At 49.4% G+C, this 22,603-nt stretch overlaps 1 protein-coding gene across 1 annotated transcript in view; it reads right to left on the minus strand.

The window, feature by feature from the left end:
* Positions 1 to 22,603, minus strand: part of LOC119956789 (OTU domain-containing protein 7A-like) — a 141,639-nt gene that overhangs the window by 24,900 nt on the left and 94,136 nt on the right. The window contains 1 exon segment of the mRNA XM_038784209.1: positions 21,312 to 21,423. Coding sequence (XP_038640137.1) covers positions 21,312 to 21,423 — 112 coding nt within the window.

The following is a 22,603-nucleotide window of genomic DNA, read 5'->3' on the forward strand; positions in this document are numbered from 1 at the left end:
ATCAGCCAGGTCTTCCACTCGGGCTTGAACTCTAAGTCCGGGGGGGGTAGCAATTATGATCAATAAGCGGGTTCAATTTGAGGCGGAGAGCGTAGTCGCAGACGGCAGGGGGCAGATTCCTTATGGTAAGGGGCAAGCTGGAAGGGAGGAGAGTGGTGCTGGTGAATATATATGCTCCGAATTGGGACGACGCTGACTTTAAAAAGAGTCTGGGGAAAATCCCAGACCTAGACTCTCGCAGGTTGATTATGGGGGGTTGGGGGAGGAAAACGGGGGGGGGGGGGGGGGGGGGACTTCAATATGGTCGTCGACCCGGGTCTAGACCAGTCATGTCCCAGAACAGGTAGGCTTTCAGCAATGGCAAGGGATCTGAAAGGGTTCATGGAGCAAATGGGGGCAGTGGACCCATGGAGAGCCAGACAGCCGACGGGAAGGGGATATTCGTTTTACTCACATGTCCACGGAGTATATTCTAGGATCGATTTCTTTACCATGAGCAGGGACTGTGCAAGGGAGGTAAAAAATACAGAATACTCAGCGATCCCTATTTCGGACCATGCCCCACATTGGGTGGACCTGCAGGTCTGCGGGGAGAATAATCAATGCCCGTAATGGAGGTTAGACATAGGATTACTGTTGGAGGAGGGGATATGTGAGAGACTGCGGAAATGTATGCAAAATTACCTGCAGGTGAACGATACGGGGGAGGTTTTAGCAGTGACCCTGTGGGAGGCGCTGAAGGCAGTAGTGAGGGGGGAGCTGATCTCAATTCGGGCTCACAGGGATAGGACGGACATAGCAGAAATGGATAGATTGGTTAAGGAGATCCACCGGATAGACGAGGAGCATTCAGGGTCCCCTGGGGAGGACCTACTCAGGGAAAGACGGAGACTGGAGGCGGAACTGGGAGTGCTATCCACGAGTAGAGCCATGGAACAACTTTGGAAGGCAAGGGGAGTGGTGTATGAGCATGGGGAGAAGGCCAGCAGATTGCTGGCGCAGCAACTCAGGAGGAGGGAGGCGGCCAGGGAAATAAATAGGGTGGTGGACGGGAAGAGGAGCAGAGTGGAGGACCGGCCAGGACTGAATAAGGTGTTTCGGGACTTTTATAGTAAGCTGTACACTCCAGAATCCCGGAGGAGCCGGAGGAGATGAAACGGTTTCCTGGACGGACTAACCGTCCCAAAAAGTGGCAGGGGACTAATGGACGGGCTGGGGGCCCCGATTAGAGCGGAGGGATACTGGGGGGCCCCAAGGCCATGCAGTCAGGTAAAGCCCTGGGACCAGGGGATGGATACCCGTAGAGTTTCTACAAAAAGTTCCTGAGATAGTGGGGCCGGTGCTGACCAGGGTTTTTAATGAGGCGAGGGACAGAGGGACCCTACCTCCGACAATGTCACAGGCCACCATCTCGCTGATATTAAAGCGGGACAAGGACCCGGAATCCTGCGGTCATAGGGCCAATCTCCCCGATTAATGTGGACGCCAAGCTCCTGGCCAAGGTCACAGAATTATCATAGATTTTACAGTGCAGAAGGAGGCCACTCGCCCATCGAGAATGCACCGCTCTTGGAAAGAGCACCCTACCCGAGGTCAACACCCTATCCCCATAACCCAGTACCCCACCCACACTAAGGGGCAATTTAGGACATGAAGGACAATTTATCATGGCCAATTCATCCTAACCTGAACCTCCTTTGGACTGGTGGGAGGAAACCGGAGCACCCCGGAGGAACCCACGACACACGGGGAGGACGTGCAGACTCCGCACAGACAGTGACCCAAGCCGGAAATCGAAACCTGGGACCCTGGAGCTGTGAAGCAATTGTGGCTATCCACAATGCTACCGTGCTGCCCTGTACGATTAGAATTGAGGACTGTGTCCGAGGTGATTGGGGACGACCAAACAGGGTTTGTTAAAGGCAGACACCTGGCAGTCAACTTGAGAAGATTGATTAATGTGATTATGATGCCCCCTGACTGGCAAGGAGGTCGAGGTAGTCGTGTAATGACGCTGAGAAGGCCTTTGGACGGGGGTGGAGTGGGACTATTTGTGGGAGGTACTTAGAAGGTTTGGGTTCGGGGAGGGACTGGTTAATTGGGTCAGACTATTGTACCAGGCCCCAAAAAGCTAGCATAAGGACGAACAGGACAACGTCAGATTATTTCAGACTACGTCACGGAACCAGACAGGGATGCCTACTCTCCCCGTTGCTGTTCGCGCTGGCCATAGAACCGTTGGCGATTGATCTGAGAGCTGCAAAGGGGTGGGAGGGAATGATTAGGGGGGGGTGGAGCACAAAGTCTCTCTCTATGCGGACGACCTGCTCCTGTACGTGTCGGACCCACTGGCCGGGATGGACAAATACCGGAAACACAAAGTTTGGCCGCTTCTCAGGGCACAAATTAAATATGACCAAGAGTGAGATGTTTGTAGTGCAGGCAAGGGACCAGGAGAATAGGCTGAAGGAGCTACCATTTAGGTGGGTTGGGGAAAGTTTCAGATACTTGGGGATACAGGTGGCATGAAACTAGGGCAGGTTACATAAGTTAAATTTGACTAGAGTGGTGGAACAAATGAAGAGGGAGTTTCGGAGATGGGATGCACTCCCGCTATCACTTGCGGGGAGGGTGCAGACGGTAAAGATGACAATCCTCCCAAGATTCCTGTTCATTTTTCAGTGCCTCCCGATCTTTATCCCGCGGTCCTTCTTCAAAAAGGACCAGCACAAATCATTATGAGCTTTGTCTGGGCGGGAAAATCCCACGGGTGAGGAAAGGTGATGCTTGAAAGGTAACCGCAGCGAGGGGGGAAACTGGCGCTGCCGAATCTATCAACTATTACTGGGTGCTAACATAGCCATGATAAGGAAATGGATGGTGGGTACGGGGTCTATTTGGGAGCGATGGAGGCGGCTTCGTGCAGGGGCACCAGCTTGGCAGCCCTGGTCACAGCTCACCCTACCGCTTTCCGCCAGCAGGTACTCCACCAGCCCGGTAGTGCGGGTGGCCTGTAGATATGGGCCAGTGGAGGAGGAACATGTAGGGGAGGTGGGTGCGTCGGTCTGGGCTCCAATATGTATAAACCATCGATTGCCCCCAGGAACATGGATGGTGGGTTTCGAACATGGTGGTGGGCGGGGATGAGGAGGGTGGGCGATATGTTTCTGGAGGGGAGCTTTGCGAGCTTGAGGGCGTTGGAGGAGAAATTTGGCTGGTAAGGGGAAATGACTTTAGGTACTTACAGGTGCGGGACTTTATACGCAGACAGGTCCCATCCTTCCCACGCCTCCCGCCAATAGGGACCAGGACAGAATAGTCTCTCGAGGAGAGGGTAGAGTCTCGGATATCTACAAGGTGCTCATGAAGAGTCCCAGACGGAGGAACTGAAACTCAAATGGGAGGAGGAACTCGGTGGGGAGGTGGAGGACCGGGGTATGGGCGGAAGCCCTGAGTAGGGTAAACTCCACACCAAACATGTGCCAGGCTGAGCCTGATTCAGTTTATCACCGGGCCCACATGACGGTGGCTCGGATGAGCAAATTCTTTGGGGTAGAGGACAAGTGCGGTAGATGCGCGGGAGGACCAGCGAACCACAAACACATGTTTTGGGCATGCCCTATGCTTAGGGGGTACTGGGAGGGATTTGCGGGTGTCATGTCCGGGTACTGAAAACAAGGGTGGTGATGAGTCCAGAGGTGGCAATTTTCGTGGTTTAGGAAGACCCGGGAGTCCAGGAGGAGAAAGAGGCAGATGTTCTGGCCTTTGCTTCCCTGATAGCCCGGCGATGACTACTGCTGGCATGGAGGGACTCAAAACCCCCGAAGACCGAACTATGGCTTTCGGACATGTCGAGTTTTCTGGGTATGGAAAAAAAATCAAGTTCGCCTTGAGGGGATCTGTACTGGGGTTCGCCCGAAGGTGGCAACCATTCATCGACTTCTTTGCAGGAGATTGAACGTCAGCAAGGGGGGGGGGGGGTTTAGAGTAGAGTAGGAGGGATAAAGATAAATAGGCGGGTAGTTTATGGGAGAGGAGCGGGTTACATGCACTATGGTTTGGTTGAAGTGCTGGTTTCCGTTGTTGTTCGCATATTTCTGTAATCTGTAACTGTTCACAATGCCAAAAAATACCTCAATAAAATTGTTTGTTAAAAAAAATAGATTTTCACCACAGTCCACAGGTAAACAATCAATGTTTAACTCATCGCACTACCAAATTCTCAAACAAGCATTTTCTATTAATGACTTACAGGTGCTAGGTTTTCTATCAGCACTCTTGTACTAAGAATAGACAAGTCTAATGCTACGACCTAAAAAATTAATTCTATTAGTTACCTCGGAGCCCAAATCTCAAATGGACACCACATCTAGTAGCACTAATTTTCTACCTGAAGTACGCTTAATAAAACAAACCTGCACACTTTCCCCGAGTTGAGAGTTTCAAAACCATGTATATCCTCGGAGTGCAGGTAATGTTTTAGGTTCATTCATGCTTGGGAGTGTTGGTATACACTTTGGTAGCAGTTGAAATGCTTTCTGTCCTGAGGGTATGATATTGCATGTCACAAAATGTAATTTTGTTTTTATTTCTTCTGCCATTTTTAGGTAGCTCCCTCTGCTCCCTCTCAGCATTCGGCACTATTTTGCAGATGTTAGGTGAAACGTGTTAATACGATTCAGCTTCCAGCTGGTGAGGTGAGGAAATGTTGTCCAGGCCGACTCAACTCTTTTCCCCAAGGGTTCAATGTGGACTCCACTCACATCTTCCCATGATTGCTTCGGTAAAATTAGAAATTAACTAGGCAAAGTTCAGGAGTAAACTAACATTTCACTCTTCTATAATGCAATTAATATATACTAACCCAAGACAACAGGGCGGAATTCTCTGACCCCCCGCAGGCTAGGGGATTCGCCCGGGACCTTCGTAAATCCCGCCCCCGCCGTGGCCGGAATTCTCTTGCCACCCGGGAATCGCCGGGGGTGGGAATCGCACCCCGCAGGCCCCACGCAGCGATACTCCGGCCCGCGATGGGCCGGAAGTCCCGCCGCTGTCAGGCCTCTCCCGCCGACGTGGTTCCAAACCACCTGTGCCGGCGGCGCGAGCGGGCTTCGGGGTCCGAGGGGGGGGGGGGGGGCGGCGCAGGGCGGATCGGACCCGGGAGGGTGCCCCCACGGTGGCTTGGCCTGTGATCGGGGCCCACTGATCGGCGGGCGGGCCTGTGCCGTAGGGGCACTCTTTTTCCTTCTGCCGCCGCCACAGCCTCCACCATGGCGGAGGCGGAAGAGACCCCCTCCACCGCGCATGCGCCGGTGGTGACGTCAGCGGCCGCTGACGCTCCGGTGCATGCTCGGACTCATGCCGACCTGGTAAGGCCTTTTGGCCAGCCCCGACGCCGGTCGCGTTGCGCCTAAGGCATTGGCACCAGTCGGTGGAGCGGGAGCCACTCCGGCGCAGGCCTAGCCCCTAAAGGTGCGGAGACCCGACACCGTAGTGGCTGGTGCCACTCCGCTACGCCAGGACCCCCCGCCCCGCCGGGTAGGAAAGAATCCCGGCCCAAGTTTGCTATAGCGCTGAGATCTCTTTGTGCTGAATTACAAGAAATTTTGACCTAATAGGTCATCATAGAAATAGTTTGTCACAGAACCCCCACAGAGAAGAAGGCCATTCAGGCCCATCAAATCTACACCGACCCTCTGAAAGAGCACCCCACCTAGGCCCCCCCACCCGATCCCGGTAAACCCATAATCCCATCCAACCTTTGAACACCAAGCGACAATTTACCATGGACATTCCACCTAACCTGCACCTCTTTGGATTGAGGGAAGAAACCGGAAGCACCCGGAAGAAACCCACGCAGACAGGGGGAGGAAAGTGAAAACTCCACACAGACAGACGCCCGAGGCCGGAATTGCAACTGGGCCCCTGGCGCGTGAGGAAGCAGTGCTAACCACTGTGCCGCCCTATAGACATAATTATCCTACTTGCCCATTGAGCATCAGTTTCAATAATGGCTCCGTTTTGTAATTTGTGTACCATGTGAGAACTAAAGAAACAGGAGATCCCATGACTTGACAAGTGTGTCAGATTCCATTGCTCGGACTGCAGCTTAAATGCCATTAAAAAATAACAGAATTGTGGCTTTGCAGAATTTGTGGTGAGGCAAATTGGGAAAATGTGTAGCCCCTGAGCAGATCGGAAAAGTTTGAGGCCCGTCGTCAGATTGCATAAATTTGTTTTGTTTTCTGACCTAGGTCCCTCTCACCTGCCTTTTCCTCAATGCCCTGCAAATCACCCCCGAGGAAGAATGGGCCCTGGAGGTTGCAGGGTTGGCCGAGGACAGATTGGTCACCGATATTGAGATTCTAATGCGCTGTAGAGATGAGTATCCATTAGCCCCCACCCAGATAACCTGCCACATGTATGTTTTTCCATGCAGACATAATGATGAGACAAAGATTGGCCGGATGGTTAACAGTGAAGCGGAGTGTCTTGGGTTACAAGAAATTATAGTCGGGATGGTCAAATGGGCAGAAAAGTAGCAGACGGAATTTAACCCTGAAAAGTATGATGAGATAATTGACAAGGAGTAATTTGACAAGGAGTAATTTGACAAGGAGTTAATTGACAAGGAGTAATTTGATAAGGATATTGAGTTAGAATTCAATGAATGGCCCGACACTGGGAAGTCTGCGGACAAAGGGACCTGGAAACGTTTGTGCTTTATCTCTGAAGGCAGAAGGGCAGGTTAATAGGGTGGTGGAAAAAGGCATATGGGACACTTGCCTTTATCAATCGAGGCATAGATTACAAAAGCAGGGAGGTCATGATTAGCTGTATAGAACTTGGTGAGACTACAGTTGGAGTAGTGTGTGCAATTCCTGCTCACCACATATAGGAAGGGTGTGATTGCACTGGAGGGGGTGCAGAGGAGATTCTTCAGGATGTTTGCCAGGGATGGAACATTTAAGTTATGAAGAGAAGTTGGATAGGCTTGGGTTGTTTTCGTTGGAGCAGAGAAGACTGAGGGGTGACATGATCGAGGTGTCCAAGATTATGAGGGGCTCGGACAGGGTGGATAGGGAGCAGCATTCAAGGCTATAGGCCAAGTGCAGGCAAATGGGATTAGGAAGACAGGTCAGGTGTTCTTCATGCGTCGGTGCAGAACTCAATGGGCCAGAAGGGCCTCTTCTGCACTGTATTATTCTGTGGTTCTGTGAAATATTCCTCTCCAATAATTATCCAATTTGCTTTTGAAGGCTTTGATTAAATCGGCCTCTACCACACGATAAAAGCAGTGCATTCCCTCATAAGGTAATCGGAAGGAGCAACAAGCGCAGAGAACCATGGATGACCAGAGATATTCAGGATACAATGAGAAGGAGGAGGGGAAGCTTTTAATAAGTAAATAAATATAATAAATAAATAATCTTTTTATTGTCACAAGTAGGTTTACATTAACACTGCAATGAAGTCACTGTGAAAAGCCCCTAGTCGCCACATTCCAGCGTCTGTTCAGGTACACCAGAGAGAGAATTTAGAATTCTCAGCCGGTATGGGGAATTGAACCTGCGCTGCTGGCCTTGTTCTGAATTACAAAACAGCTATCTTGCCCACTGAGCTAAACCAGCCCCCTTACAAGGGGAACAAATAAACAGAGGCATAAGTGGATTACAGAAAGGGCAGGATGGATCTTAAGAAAGCAATTAGGAGAGCAATGAGGGCATATGAGAAATCTCTCGCTGGTAAAAGTAGGGAAATCCCACTAAGCTAAGATACTGGAGGACAATTATTGGCCCCTGTGGAACTGTAGCAGGGTGAGTTAGCATCCTCAGGAGAGGAGAAAGAGAGAGAATAAACATAGAAAATGGATGAAGAAAACAAAACCTCAATAAGTAGTTTATACTTATCGACAACTACTGTAAGTAGCAGTAATGTATTGTTTACTCTTCATCTGCATATGAAAACAAAACTGATATTATTATCCTCAAGCCCCCAAAAAAGACCAGGGATGGTTAAGTGTGGAACTAGATGTGCGAGTCTTGCAACAAAATAAAAGCGAAAAGATGCAACTAAACCTAATCTGAGTTCTGCACTGTGGTCTGCCACTCTGTCCACAGTATATACAGTAAAACTCAGAATACACTAACCACAGCTAACAACGCACGTCATTCACTTTTCCGGTTTATTTTGTGCTGGTTCCTGTTTGCTCAAAGACAGCACTGTACAATCAGAACTGACAGAAACACTTTTCCTTATTTGAATAGCCTGGACTCTCACCGTCCAGGTTTACATGTGAAAAAAGGTCATTCAGGAGAAGTACAAGAGGGTGACTACTTCCTGTGCTTTAATAACTGAGTGAGAAACAGCGAGGAAAGCATTCGGAAATGTTTTTTTAAATGTTCTCATCTATGGCATTCGAATCAGAATGCAGCTTCATGAAATGAAATGTCACTTATTTCAATCCCAGTTTCTAATTTATTGCCTTATATTATTGATGATTGTTAAGCTTTCAACAGTAGCACCCGATTAATGTATTACATCGACTGTGTCAGGAATATGGAAAAATATTGCATTCTGACATAAGAACTAGGAGCAGGAGTAGGCCACCTTGCCCCTCGAGCCTGCTCCGCCATTCAATGAGATCATGGCTGATCTTTTGTGGACTCAGCTACACTTTCCGGCCGAACACCATAACGCTTAATCCCTTTATTCTTCAAAAAACTATCTATCTTTACCTTAAAAACATTTAATGAAGGAGCCTCAACTGCTTCACTGGGCAAGGAATTCCATAGATTCACAACCCTTTGGGTGAAGAAGTTCCTCCTAAACTCAGTCCTAAATCTACTTCCCCTTATTTTGAGGCTATGTCCCCTAGTTCTGCTTTCACCCGCCAGTGGAAACAACCTGCCCGCATCTATCCTATCTATTCCCTTCATAATTTTAAATGTTTCCATAAGATCCCCCCTCATCCTTCTAAATTCCAACGAGTACAGTCCCAGTCTACTCAACCTCTCCTCATAATCCAACCCCTTCAGCTCTGGGATTAACCTAGTGAATCTCCTCTGCACACCTTCCAGCGCCAGTACGTCCTTTCTCAAGTAAGGAGACCAAAACTGAACACAATACTCCAGGTGTGATCTCATTAACACCTTGTACAGTTGCGGCATAACCTCCCTAGTCTAAACGCCATCCCTCTAGCAATGAAGGACAAAATTCCATTTGCCTTCTTAATCACCTGTTGCACCTGTAAACCAACTTTCTGTGACTCATGCACTAGCACATCCAGGTCTCTCTGCACAGCGGCATGCTTTAATATTTTATCATTTAAATAATAATCCCATTTGCTGTTATTCCTACCAAATGGATACCTCACATTTGTCAACATTGTATTCCATCTGCCAGACCCTAGCCCATTCACTTAACCTATCCAAATCCCTCTGCAGACTTCCAGTATCCTCTGCACTTTTCGTTTTAGCACTCATCTTAGTGTCATCTGCAAACTTGGACACATTGCCCTTGGTCCCCAACTCCAATGATCTATGTCCTAGCATCCACAATTGGTGCAAACAATTTTATTTATTTATCCCCCCCTCCCCCCCCCCCCCCCCCCCCAAGTGTACCCAATTCATTTTTGCCATTTAGCGTGGCCAATCCACCCAGCCTGCACATCTTTTGGGTTGTGGGGGTGAACCCATGCAAACACGGGGAGAAATGTGCAAACTCCATACGGACAGTGACCCAGTAGCCGGGATCGAACCTGGGACCTCGGCGCCGTGAGGCCACTGCGCCACCGTGCTGTGGAAACAATTTATGATCACAATAGCTAAATATATTGCTGTTCCTTCACTATTGCAGAGTCAAAATCCTGGAACTCCCTCCCAACAGCATTGTGTGTGGTGCGTACACACATGGACTGCAGCAGTTCACCAAAACCTTTGCAAGGACAATTAGGATGGGCAACAAATGTTGGCCGAGTCAGTGAAGTCCACATCCCGTAAAAAGGAACTTTAACAAAAGGTCTTGAGATCGAGTATTGAGAGAGGGCAGTGATTAAATCTAGTTGTAATGTTCCATTGACCTTTCTTTGGCTCTTTCAGAACCTGTAAGAACAGTTGCCACTAACCCTCAGATATTAAACAATTACATCCATTAATTTAAAAAATTTAAAATCATCTTTTATAATAATTTTAATTCTTACGTGGCAGACTGGATTACAAGGGAAAAGTTTTGTGTCTTTAGTAAAATAAAATAAAACTAAAACAAGTCCTCCATCTCCATCACTTCTCTTTCCTCCCAGACTCAAACCCATGGTTCCACTGGGTTGGCATCAACCCTGACCCTGGAAGTGCTGCCGAAATTGGCCTCCATATTTTCGGAGTGACAACCACCACAGAACGTCCTGAATACCTACCTGCCAGAAGTAGCAACCCCCTACAAGAACCTGTCTCCATCCTCACCAACAAAGCCTCTGTCTCCCTACTCCAAACCCGCACCTTCTCCGCATTTGCCGCCCAAGTACGTCTTCCTAACCCTGCCACCTTAACCTGCCCAGGCAAATGATGACTCCAGCCTATCCACCCCCTCAAGAACGACTTCACCACCTACAACTGACCAGCCACGACAGGGAAAGACTGTCCCACCTCAGTAGATCCGCCTTAACCCTACCAACCGGACTCAGAAAATTTAATTTACGAAGCCATGGTCAATCCTGGACCACCCGCATTCCCAAATACCTGAAGTGGGTCCGTTGCCATGATATGACCAACCTCCTCACTTCCGATCCCCATGTCTGGAGAAGATACCACAAAACACTCACTTTTACCCAAGTTCAGCTTGTAGCTTGAAAATGCCCCAAATCTCTATTATATACCCCAAAGAAGCGGCTCGGTTCCGAAGTGTACAACAACAGATCATCAGCATACAGGATAACCCATGCTCCACCCCCCTCACTATCCCCTCCATTTATCTGAGCACCTTAGAGCTATGGCCAAAGGCTCTATTGCCAGCGCAAACAGAAGGAGGGGCATAGGGCATCCCTGCCTCGATCCCCTGTGAAACAGAAACTACCCTGAATTTATCTCATTTGTTCACTCACACGACCATTGGATCCTTATACAATTTACTCTGATATATTAAAGGCAGTTTGTCATATTTGTTTTATAAACTAGCTAATAACCCCTAAAAAAAAACCCAGATCCCCAACCCTCCCTGCCCCCCCCTTTATTGCTGGCCACAAACAGATCTTTAAAGACATTGATGAACAGCCTCCACGTTAAGTGAAACACTTCCTCTGACCCGAGGGCATACTTGATATTTTCTCGTCGAAGAACTCTGCCATGTCCCCCAACCATGCCAAGGCCTTGAGTGGCACCGCCCACCTCCATTCAAGTAGGATTCGTCACCGGGTAATCAGGGAGGTGACGGCAAAGTCATCGGCCCCCTTCTCCTCTATCATCTCCGGTGAATCCGTCATGCCAAAAATCACCACCAATGGGCACAGGCTCCAACCTCCCCCCCACGATCACCGACACGCTCTCAAAGAACAAGGCCCGGAACTCGACCAACTTGGGGCAGGACCAGAACGTGTGTGAATGATTCACTGCCCCCCTTAAGCACCTCTTGCACCTGTCCCTCCACACTGGGGAAGAACCAGTTCTGTGGGCTCTAGGCATGTAAGCCCCATGGACACTTTAAATTGTACAGGCTCAGCTTGGCGCAGAGGAAGTGGAGTTCACCCGATACAACATCTCACTCCAGGCCCTCTCTCCAGTACCAAGCCTAGTTCTTCCTCCCACTTCCTCTTCATCTGTTATCGGAGCCTTCCCATTTCCAGCAACCACCTATAGTATCAGAGATCCTCCCGTCCCCCAGCTCGACGCACACTAACAACCTATCCATGAATGCGTGCCTCGCAACTGGAGGAACGAAGGAAGTTCTTTGTGAGTCCCCGCACCTACAAAATACCCAAACTCGCTCCCCCTCGAGAGCTGGTATTTTTCCTTCAACTCCTCCAGTCATACAGACCTACCCTCCACAACAGATCCCTAATCCTCGCAAACCCCTCCCTGTTCCAAATCCTACAAATTGCATCCATCCCCGATGGTGCAAATCTAGGGCTTTCCGCAGATTGGCAACAATGCCGATCCGAAATGTCGCCTCAACTGATCCGAAATTTAAAGAATGCCTCCCAGCACCAGGCTTGTTGTACATCTGGCCAGTGAAAATGGGAGTGTGGCGGTGAACCAATGCCCTCAAACTCAACAGGAAGCTTCCTCCAGTTCCCCCCCCATCTGGACCCCCCACAGTACCTCCACTACTTCTCTACATTCACATGCCAGGAGTACATTAAATTCGGTAAACGCTAGCCTTCCCAAACACCATCCCCTCTCTTAAAAAGCTCTCCAAATCCTGGGTGTCTCACCTGCCCACACAAGGCAGAGATTAATGTATCCACTTTTAAAAAATTGTAAAGTACCCAATTCTTTTTTTTCCATTAGGGGCAATTTAGCATGGCCGATTAACCTACCCTGCACATCTTTGGGTTTTGGGGATAAAGGATCGATTTGCTACAGTAAGCAGAGAGTGTGGATATCTAGGTCTTTCTCAGAATGGTTGTTTGTGTTTCGAATTCCATGTTCCCACTACCCCCACCCCTCCCCAATACCCCTTGTTCCCCTCACCTGACAAGAATCTACCTACCTATTTACATGTCCTCAACTATTTATGATGTGTATCAATGAAATGAATGACGGGACTAAATGTATGGTAGCTAAATTTGCCGATGTCATCAAGATAGATAGAAAAGTAAGCTGTCAAGATGATGGTAGCTATTAAAGTTATAGTGACAGGTTAAATGAATAGGCAAAGATTTGGCAGATGGAGTAGAATGCGAATAAATGTGAACGCGTCCATTTTGGCAGGTAGAATAGAAAAGCTGTTCCGGTACAGCTGCAACACGACATCTATCCAGCAACGTGGAAAATTACCCAGGTGTGTTGGGGCAGCCAGGGTAGCATGGTGGTTGCATAAATGCTTCCACAGCTCCAGGGTCCCAGGTTCCGATTCCGGCTGGGTCACTGTCTGTGTGGAGTCTGCCACGTCCTCCCCCTGTGTGCGTGGGTTTCCTCCGGGTGCTTCCGGTTTCCTCCCACAGTCCAAAGATGTGCGGGTTAGGTGGAATTGGCCATGCTAAATTGCCCGTAGTGTCCTAATAAAAGTAAGGTAAGGGGGGGTTGTTGGGTTACGGGTATAGGGTGGGATACGTGGGTTTGAGTAGGGTGATCATGGCTTCGGCACAACATTGAGGGCCGAAGGGCCTGTTCTGTGCTGTACTGTTCTATGTTCTATGTTCTATGTGTGTCTGTACACAAGAAACAGGACAAATGCAGCCCAGCCAATTACTTTCCCTATTAGTCTACTCTCCATATCGGCAAAGTGATGTAAGGAGTCATCAGCAGTGCTATCAAGCGGCACTTATCTCAGCAATAACCTGCTCACAGACACTCAGTTTGGGTTCCGCCAGGGTCACTCAGCCCCTGACCTCATTACAGCCTTGGTTCAAACATGGACAAAAGAGCTGAATGCCAGAGGTGAGGTGAGAGTGACTGCCCTTGACATCAAGGCAGCATTTGACTGAGTATGTCATCAAGGAGCCCGAGCTAAACTGGAGTCAATCAGTTGGAAAACTTTCCGCTGGTTGGAGTCATACCTGGCACAAAGGAAGATGGTTGTGGTGGTTGGATGTCAATCGTCTCAGCTCCAGGACATCACTGCAGGAGTTCCTCAGGGGAGTGTCCTAGACCAACCACCTCCAGCTGCTTCATCAATGGCCTCCCTTCCATCATAAGGTCAGAAGTGGGGATGTTTGCAGTTGACTGCACAATGTTCAGCATGATTCACGACTCCACAGATAATGAAGCAGTCCATGTTCAAATGCAGCAAGACTTGGGCTGACAAGTGGCAAGTTACATTTGCGCCACACAGTGCCAGGCAATGACCATCTCCTACAAGAGAGGATCTAACCACTGCCCTTGACATTCATGGCATTACCATCGCTGAATCCCCACAATCAACATCCTAGGGGTTCCATTGATCAGAACATAGTGGCTCAGTGATTAGCACTGTTACCTCATGACATTGAGGACCTGGCTTTGATCCTGGCCCTGGGTCACTGTCCGTGTGGAGTTTGCACATTCTCCCAGTGTGTGTGTGGGTCTCACCCCAACAACCCAAAGATGTGCAGGGTAGATGGCTTGACCACGCTAAAATGCCTCGTAATTGGGGAAAAAAAACTTGGGTACTCCTTTAAAAACAGAACTGGACTAGCCATATTAATACTGTGGCTACCAGGGCAGGTCCCGTACCAGCCTCCCCGAACAGGCGCCGGAATGTGGCGACTAGGGGCTTTCACAGTAATTCATTTGAAGCCGACTTGTGACACTAAGCGATTTTCTTTTCATTTCATTTCAAATGCTGGGAATACTACGGCAAGTAACTCACATCTTGACCCCCCCCCCCCCTAAAGCCAGTTCACCGTCTACAAGGCACAAGTCAGGAGTGTAATGGAATACTCTCCACATGCCTGGATGAGGGTAGCTCCAACAACACTCTAGAACATAGAACATAGAACAGTACGCACAGAACAGGCCCTTCGGCCCTTCGATGTTGTGCCGAGCAATGATCACCCTACTCAAACCCACATATCCACCCTATACCCGTCACCCAACAACCCCCCCCCCCCCCACCTACAGGGACATTACGGACAATTTATTTATCATGGCGATCCACCTAACCCCGCACATCTTTGGACTGTGGGAGGAAACCGGAGCAAACCCACGCACACACGGGGAGGGCGTGCAGACTCCGCACAGACAGTGACCCAGCCGGGAATCGAACCTGGGACCCTGGAGCTGTGAAGCATTTATGCTAACCACCATGCTACCGTGCTGCCCATAAAGAAGAAGCTCAACACCATCCAGGACAAAGCAACCGCTTGATTGCTCCCCATTCGACAAACATTCAAACCCTCCACCACTGATGAACAATGACAGCCGTGTGTACCATCTCCAAGATGCACTCAGACAGCACCTTCCAAATCCACAGCCACTGCCATCCAGAGGGAAAAGAGCAGCAGATAGCTGGGAACCCCACCACCTGGAGGTTCCCCTCCAAGTCACTCACCACCCGGACTTGAAAATAATCGCAGTGCTTTCACATTCGCTGGGGCAACATCCTGGAACGCCCTCCCTAACAGCATAGTGGGTGTACCTACACCTCAACGACTGCAGCGGTTCAAGAAGGCAACACACCACCACCTTCTGAAGGGCAACTAGGAATGGGCAATAAATGTTGGCCTAACCAGCGACGCCCACATCTCGTAAATGAATTTTTAAAAATATCTACTATTTAAATAGAGATTGCAGAGCACAGTGGTATAGAGGAATCTGGATGTCCTGGTACATGAGTCAAAGTGCGCAGTTACAATAAATGATTAGGAAGATGTGGTAGTCGGTATTAGAGGTATTACGGTACCCCTGAATATCCTGTAAGACCATTGGTGTGGGAGGTACCAGAGACTGCTGTTTCATTGGTTAAGCCTGCCTGCTGGTTCCGCCCAGTAAGGCGGAGTATCAGAGCCCGTGTCTCCCGAGCAGCTACCTTCTGTACCTGCGCTGCTGGGGGAAACATCTAGTGCAATAAAGCCTTCAATTGTCTCCAATCTCGCTTCTGGAGTTATTGATTGTGCATCAATTTATTGCACTAGATTTTAAAGAATGGAGCTCTGAATCAAGCCGGAGTTTCTGCAACTCAGCCCCCACGCGGCAAACTCAGCAGCAACTTTCAAACACTGGCTGGTGTGTTTCAATGGATATCTCAGGACGGCCACAACTACACCCACAGAGGACCAGAAATTGCAAGTTCTGCACTCAAGAGTGAGACCAGAAATCTACACCCTCATCGAGGTCGCAGACGATTTCGAGGCTGCGATGAATCTGCTAAAAGGATACTAATTCGCCCTGTAAACCAGGTCTACGCCCGACATCTACTAGCGACGAGGCGACAATTCCCTGGGGGAGTTCTACTGTGCGCTCCTGGTGTTAGGGAGGAACTGTAACTGCCTGCAAGTTTCGGCCAACGACCACACAGAACTTTTGATCCGGGACACATTTGTTGCAGGTATGCTGTCCTCCCAAATCCGCCAGCAATTGCTGGAAAAAGGGACACGAGGCCTCAAGGAGGCACGGGTCCTCGCTAGCGCCCTAGATGTGGCCTCCCAAAACGCCCGCGCTTACGGCCCCGACCCGTAGCAGCCCCTTGGGCAGCATGGAACCCCCCGTGGCCGACCCCGAGTCATCCCATCTCCCCCCCCTCCCACAAGCTTGCGCTGCGAGACGGTCAGGCAACCCTGGGGGTCCCGCTGCTACTTTTACGGGCAAGCCAAGCACCCCCGACAGCGCTGCCCGGCGCGCTCCTCCACCTGCAAAGGGTGCGGCAAAAAGGGCAATTTCATGGCAGTATGCCAGGCCCGGGCGGTTGCTGCAGTCTCCAGAGGCGAATCGGGACCGCCATCACAATCCTCTCCATGAGCCACGTGCGGCCACCGTGCGCTGCCATCGTCCTTCTACCGAGCCACTTGCGGCCTCCGTGCGCTGCCATCGTCCTTCTACCGAGCCACTTGCGGCCTCCGGGCGCAGCCATCTTGCCCCTCGGACACCACATGCGATGGATGGGAACCACCATCTTGTGCACCCCCCGCCATGTGCGACCACTGGGCACCGCCATCTTGGCTGGACTCTCAGGACCCAGACTCAGATGACCGCAAACAGCCCGAGGAAAATCTCCAACTTCTGCCACGACTCGCCTCGGTGACCCTGGACCAGTCTCGGCCCCGAACGCTCTTGATTGCAACGACGACCGTGCTCATCAACGGGCATGAAACATCCTGTCTGATCGACTCCGGGAACACAGAGAGCTTCATACATCCCAACACGGTCAGGCGCTGTTCTCTTCCCATCCACCCAGTTAACCAAAAAATCTCCCTGGCATCCGGGTCTCATTCAGTGGAGATCAAAGGGTTCTGCATAGTGAACCTCACGGTCCAGGGAAGGGAGTTTAAAAATTACTGACTCTATGTCCTTCCCCACCTCTGCGCAGCCACGCTCCTAGGGTTAGATTTTCAATGTAACCTCCAAAGCTTAACTTTTAAATTTGGCGGTCCTATACCCCCCCCCCCCCCCCCCCCCCACTGTCTGCAGCCTCGTGACCCTCAAAGTCAATCCACCTTCCCTGTTTGCAAACCTCACCCTGGATTGCAAACCCGTCGTCACCAGGAGTAGACGGTACAGTGCCCAGGACCGGACCTTCATCAGGTCGGAGGTCCAGCGATTACTGAGGGAAGGCATCATTGAGGCTAGCAACAGTCCCTGGAGAGCTCAAGTAGTGGTTGTAAAGACCGGGGAGAAGCATAAGATGGTCATCGATTATAGTCAGACCATCAACAGGTATACGCAACCCGAAGCGTACCCTCTCCCCGCATATCTGATCTGGTCAACAAGATCGCACAATACAAGGTCTTTTCCACGGTGGATCTCAGGTCCCCCTGCCATCAGCTCCCCATCCGCCCTGGCGTCCGCAAATACACTGCTTTCGAAGCAGATGGGCGGCTCTACCACTTCCTAAGGGTTCCCTTTGGTGTCACGAATGGAGTCTCGGTCTTCCAACGAGAGATGGACCGAATGGTTGACCGGTACGGTTTGCGGGCCACGTTTCCGTACCTCGATAATGTCACCATTTGCGGCCACGACCAGCAGGACCACAAACCAACCTCCGCAAATTCCTCCATACCGCAAAAATCCTTAACCTTACATATAACAAGGATAAATGCGTGTTCAGCACCGACCGTCTAGCCATCCTCGGCTATGTAGTGCATGATGGAGTTATAGGCCCAGATCCCGAACGCATGCGCCCTCTCATGGAGTTTCCCCATCCCCACTGCTCCAAAACCCTGAAACGCTGCCTGGGATTTTTTTCTTATTATGCCCAGTGGGTCCCTAACTATGCGGCAAGGCCCACCCATAATCCAATCCACGGTTTTCCCCTGTTGACAGAGGCCCGCCAGGCCTTCAGCCGCATCAAAGCGGACATGGCAAAGGCCACAATGCACGCCATCGACGAATCCCTCCCTTTCCACGTCGAGAGCGACACATCCGATGTAGCTCTGGCGGCCACCCTCGACCAAGCGGGCAGACCCGTGGCCTTCTTCTCACGCACCCTCCATGCTTCAGAAATCCACCACTCCTCAGTGGAAAAGGAGGCCCAGGCCATAGTAGCTGTGCGGCACTGGAGGCATTACCTGGCCGGCAGGAGATTCACTCTCCTCACCAACCAACGGTCGGTGGCTTTCATGTTTGATAATGCACAGCGGAGCAAGATAAAAAACAAGATCTTACGGTGGAGGATCGAACTCTCCACCTACAACTATGAGATCTTGTACCGTCACGGGAAGCTAAACGGGCCTCCTGATGCCCTATCCCGCGGCACATGTGCCAACACACAAGTGGACTGCCTCCGGGCCCTCCACGAGGACCTCTGACACCCGTAGGTCACTTGATTCTTCTATTTCATTAAAACCCGCAACCTGCCCTACTCCATCGAGGTGGTCAGGACCGCCACCAGGAACTGCAAAATCTGCGCGGAGTGCCAAGCCGCACTTCTAACAGGCCAGAGAAAGCGCACCTGATAAAGGCTTCCCGCCTTTTGAACGCCCTCAGTATGGACTTCAAGGGCCCCTCCCCTCCAGCGACAGCAACACGTATTTTCCTGAACGTGATTGATGAGTACTCCCGGTTCACCATTCGCCAGCCCTGCCCCGACATGACTGCATCCACTCTCATAAAAGCCCTCCACAGTATCTTTACACTGTTTCGGTTTCACCGCCTACATACCACAGCGATAGGGTGGTCCTTCTTTGATGAGCAACGGACTGCGTCAATTCCTGCCTCAGCAAGGGTATTGCCTCAAGCAGGACGATCAGTTATACCCCCCAGGGAAACGGGCAGGTAGGCGGGAGTGGAGAACGGACCGGTCTGGCGAAACCTGTCCTACTGGCCATACGTCCAGAAATCTCCCAGCCTCACGCTGGCAGGAGGTCCTCCCGGATGCTCTCCATTCCATCCGGTCACCACAGCCAACGAAACACCTCACAAACGTTCCTCGTCTTCCCTAGGAATGTCCTCCTCCGGGACCTTGCTCCCAACCTGGCTGGCAGCTCCGGGACCCATCCTGCTCCGCAAATACGTGCGGGCACACAAGTCAGACCCATTGGTCGAGAGGGTACACTCCTTCATGCTAACCCTCAGTACGCCTACGTGGCGTACTCCGACGGCCGATAGGACATGGTCTCCCTTCGGGAACTGGCGCCCGCTGGGTCCCCACCCACACCACCACCCCCCCTTCCTCCAACCAGCGTACCCCACAGTCGCCCCTTTTCCAGGTGGGTCGGTCCTCCCACCGGTCCCACCTAGGGATGAAGAGAAGCCGAAGCCACGCTCCCGAAGCTACGACGAACCAGGGCCCCCAATCGACATATTGCTTGTTCTGAACTGTAAATTAATTTGTAAATAGTTGCGACATAATGAGGCAAAACACTGTACTGATGTATACCGGGTACCTCCATAACCTTAACCTCTACCACTGTGAAATGCGAAGCACACCCGCTGGACTTTTTTTTTTTTAAAACAGGGGTGAATCTGGTAGTCAGTATTAGAGGTATTACGGTACCCCTGAATATGCTGTAAGACCATTGGTGTGGGAGGTACCCAAGACTGCTGTTTCATGGTTAAGCCTGCCTGCTGGTTCCGCCCAGTAAGGCGGAGTATAAGAGCCCGTGTCTCCCCCAGCAGCTACCTTCTGTACCTGCGCTGCTGGGGAGGAAACATCTAGTGCAATAAAGCCTTCAATTGTCTCCAATCTCGCTTCTGGAGTTATTGATTGTGCATCAGAAGGCAAATAGAATGTTGACATTTATAGCAAGAGGAATGGAAGATAACAGTTGTATTGCAGCTGTAAAGGGCTTTGGTGAGATCACATTTGGAATACTGTGTACAGTTTTGGTCTCCATATCTGAATAAAAAATACAATTACTTTTCAATCAGTTCAGAAAAGGTTTACTCAACTCATTCCTGGAATGTAGGGTTAGTCTTTTAAAGAAAACAGGTTAGGCCTAACCCACTGGCGTTAGAAGAATGAGGGTTGCTTATTGACACATACGGTTTTGTGAAAGATAATCAAGATGTTTCCTCTTTGTGGGGGGGGGGGGGGGGGGGGGAATGGAACTCGGGGACATGATTTAGAACAATAAAACATTAATAGAACATTACAACGCAGAGTACAGGCCCCTTGGCCCTCGTTTAAGAATAAGAGGTCCATTTTTAATATAGGGGAGGTGATTTTTTTTCCCCTCAGAGTGGAATTTTCTTCCCAGAAGTGGACGTTGGCCTTTAAATTTATTCAAGGCTGAGTTAGATAGATTTTTGTTAGACAAGGGAGTCGAGGGTTATGGGGTGCAGACACAAAAGTGGAACTGATCAGCCATGATCTTATTGAATGGTGGAGCAGGCTCAAAAGGGACAAATAATCTACTCCTGCACCTAAGTTCTAGATCCCTTTGTCCACCATTGGATGTTCCTGGGCCTCTGTTGCAAATGATCCAGAAAACTGACTTGGGCTCCAAACATAGAAAACAGCACCAAATCTGATACAGAAACAAGTACTCACATTTTTTTTTTTTCTTTTTATAAATTTAGATTACCCAATTATTTTTTCCAATTAAGGGGCAATTTTAGTGTGGCCAATCCACCTAATCTGCACATTTTTGGGTGTGAGGGGCGCAACCCACGCAGACACGGGGAGAATGTGCAAACTCCACACGGACAGTGACCCAGAGCCGGGATCGAACGTGGGACCTCAGCGCCGTGAGGCAGTTGTGCTAACCACTAGGCCACCGTGCTGCCCTCAAGTACTCACATATGATACTCTATTCCAAGTTGTAGTTTATAGATTTGATCATTAATTTCATTCTATTTATGTAACTAGTTATAGTTGGTTACCATCTGAACAAAAATTTGTGATTTGAAAAAAATGGTTTTAAATTATGTTTTTAAAAACATCTGTCTTCTTGTATTTAAACTGAACAATAATAAAAGGTTAGAGATGGAAACAAATTGAACGTTAAACTATTAGAAATTGTTGCAACTGCAGACATGAAGTTTAGTATGAACAGTCAAAGTTGCCAAGCAGACCAAACTTACCCACCACTTGTGCCTGTATTCTTACTGTAGTGTGTGCGAGGCTCACTGGAAGCAAGTTTCAGCAGCTCATTCCACTCTCGCTCCCACTCCTCTTCAGTGTAAACCAAACCAGGACTAGTTCACAAATGAGAAATAGACACAGCATTTTATTTTGATGCCTCATTTTAAATGTGCTTACATGATTGAGCTGTTGGGAAAATGATTTTTAAGCTACATCATATCTTCTGCTAGCACGTGTAGTCTGAATTTACCCAATTTACACAGGAAAGGGGAAATTTCAAGCAACAGGTACAAGATTGTTTGTATACAGCACATGAACTGCTTCCAAACCCAATGTTTTTACTTTTTATGATGATAGTCGTGGTGCACGCGTGGATGTGCACGCGGTGGGTGTCTGGTGTGGGGTCCACAAAGGCTGACAATTCTGTTGCTGTCCTGCACAACATCGCCGACAGCTCAGCTACTGCCAAGCTCCCCAACCTGCACGCAAAACCCCCATGTTTTGTACTGCTATGTTGTGTACTGCTAGTAGCTGAGGTTTATGTTTGCTGTTATTGGGGCTTTGTCACCAGAACAGTGGTAAATAATCTCTCGTCATGAGCCTTTGCCACTGGGTCACTGACATTACCTTCTTTAATGGCAATGGTGCCTTTTGGTGATGCGACTGCAATACAATCAAACAGTGTCTGTGGACATCACCAAAGTTATTCCACATTTGTATTTTTGGGGCTAGGTTTGAAAATCCACAAATATTTTAAATATTGTTGCGTAATACTGTGTAATGGAAATAAGCAAAGTAAAGCTGGCATTATTCCCAACGGTGTTTAAAGAAATGACAGCGCAACAAGCTTGCCTAGTTATAATGACAAGTAAGCTATTTAACTGGCAAGATCAGAAAATCTTCCAACAAATTCTGAGGTTTATTCGATTAAAAATAAACTTGGCCTGACAGGAAATGGCTACTGTGTATAGGCGGTGTTGACAAGTCACGGAAACTAACCACATTTTTGTCTTTGCAAACAAAAGTTGCCAGGTTTTCTAGCTTCAAAGAAACTTAAAATTTAGTCAATCGTGTAATGTAATTTTGCTTGTGCATCAACAATCTGCCTATGTACAAAAGGCAAGTTTGAAACTAGGCTCAAAGTAGCAAATAAGTAAGCATCAACTTCACGTGAATCAGATCACCACGTGTATCAAAGGTCACAGAAATTTTAAAAATTTGATTTACACAACATACAAAATTAGAAAAATTGAGCCCCTCGAGCCTGCTCTGCCATACAACTGATCTGTTT

This window comes from Scyliorhinus canicula, chromosome 24, assembly GCF_902713615.1.
Source record: "Scyliorhinus canicula chromosome 24, sScyCan1.1, whole genome shotgun sequence".
Lineage (NCBI taxonomy): Eukaryota > Metazoa > Chordata > Chondrichthyes > Carcharhiniformes > Scyliorhinidae > Scyliorhinus > Scyliorhinus canicula.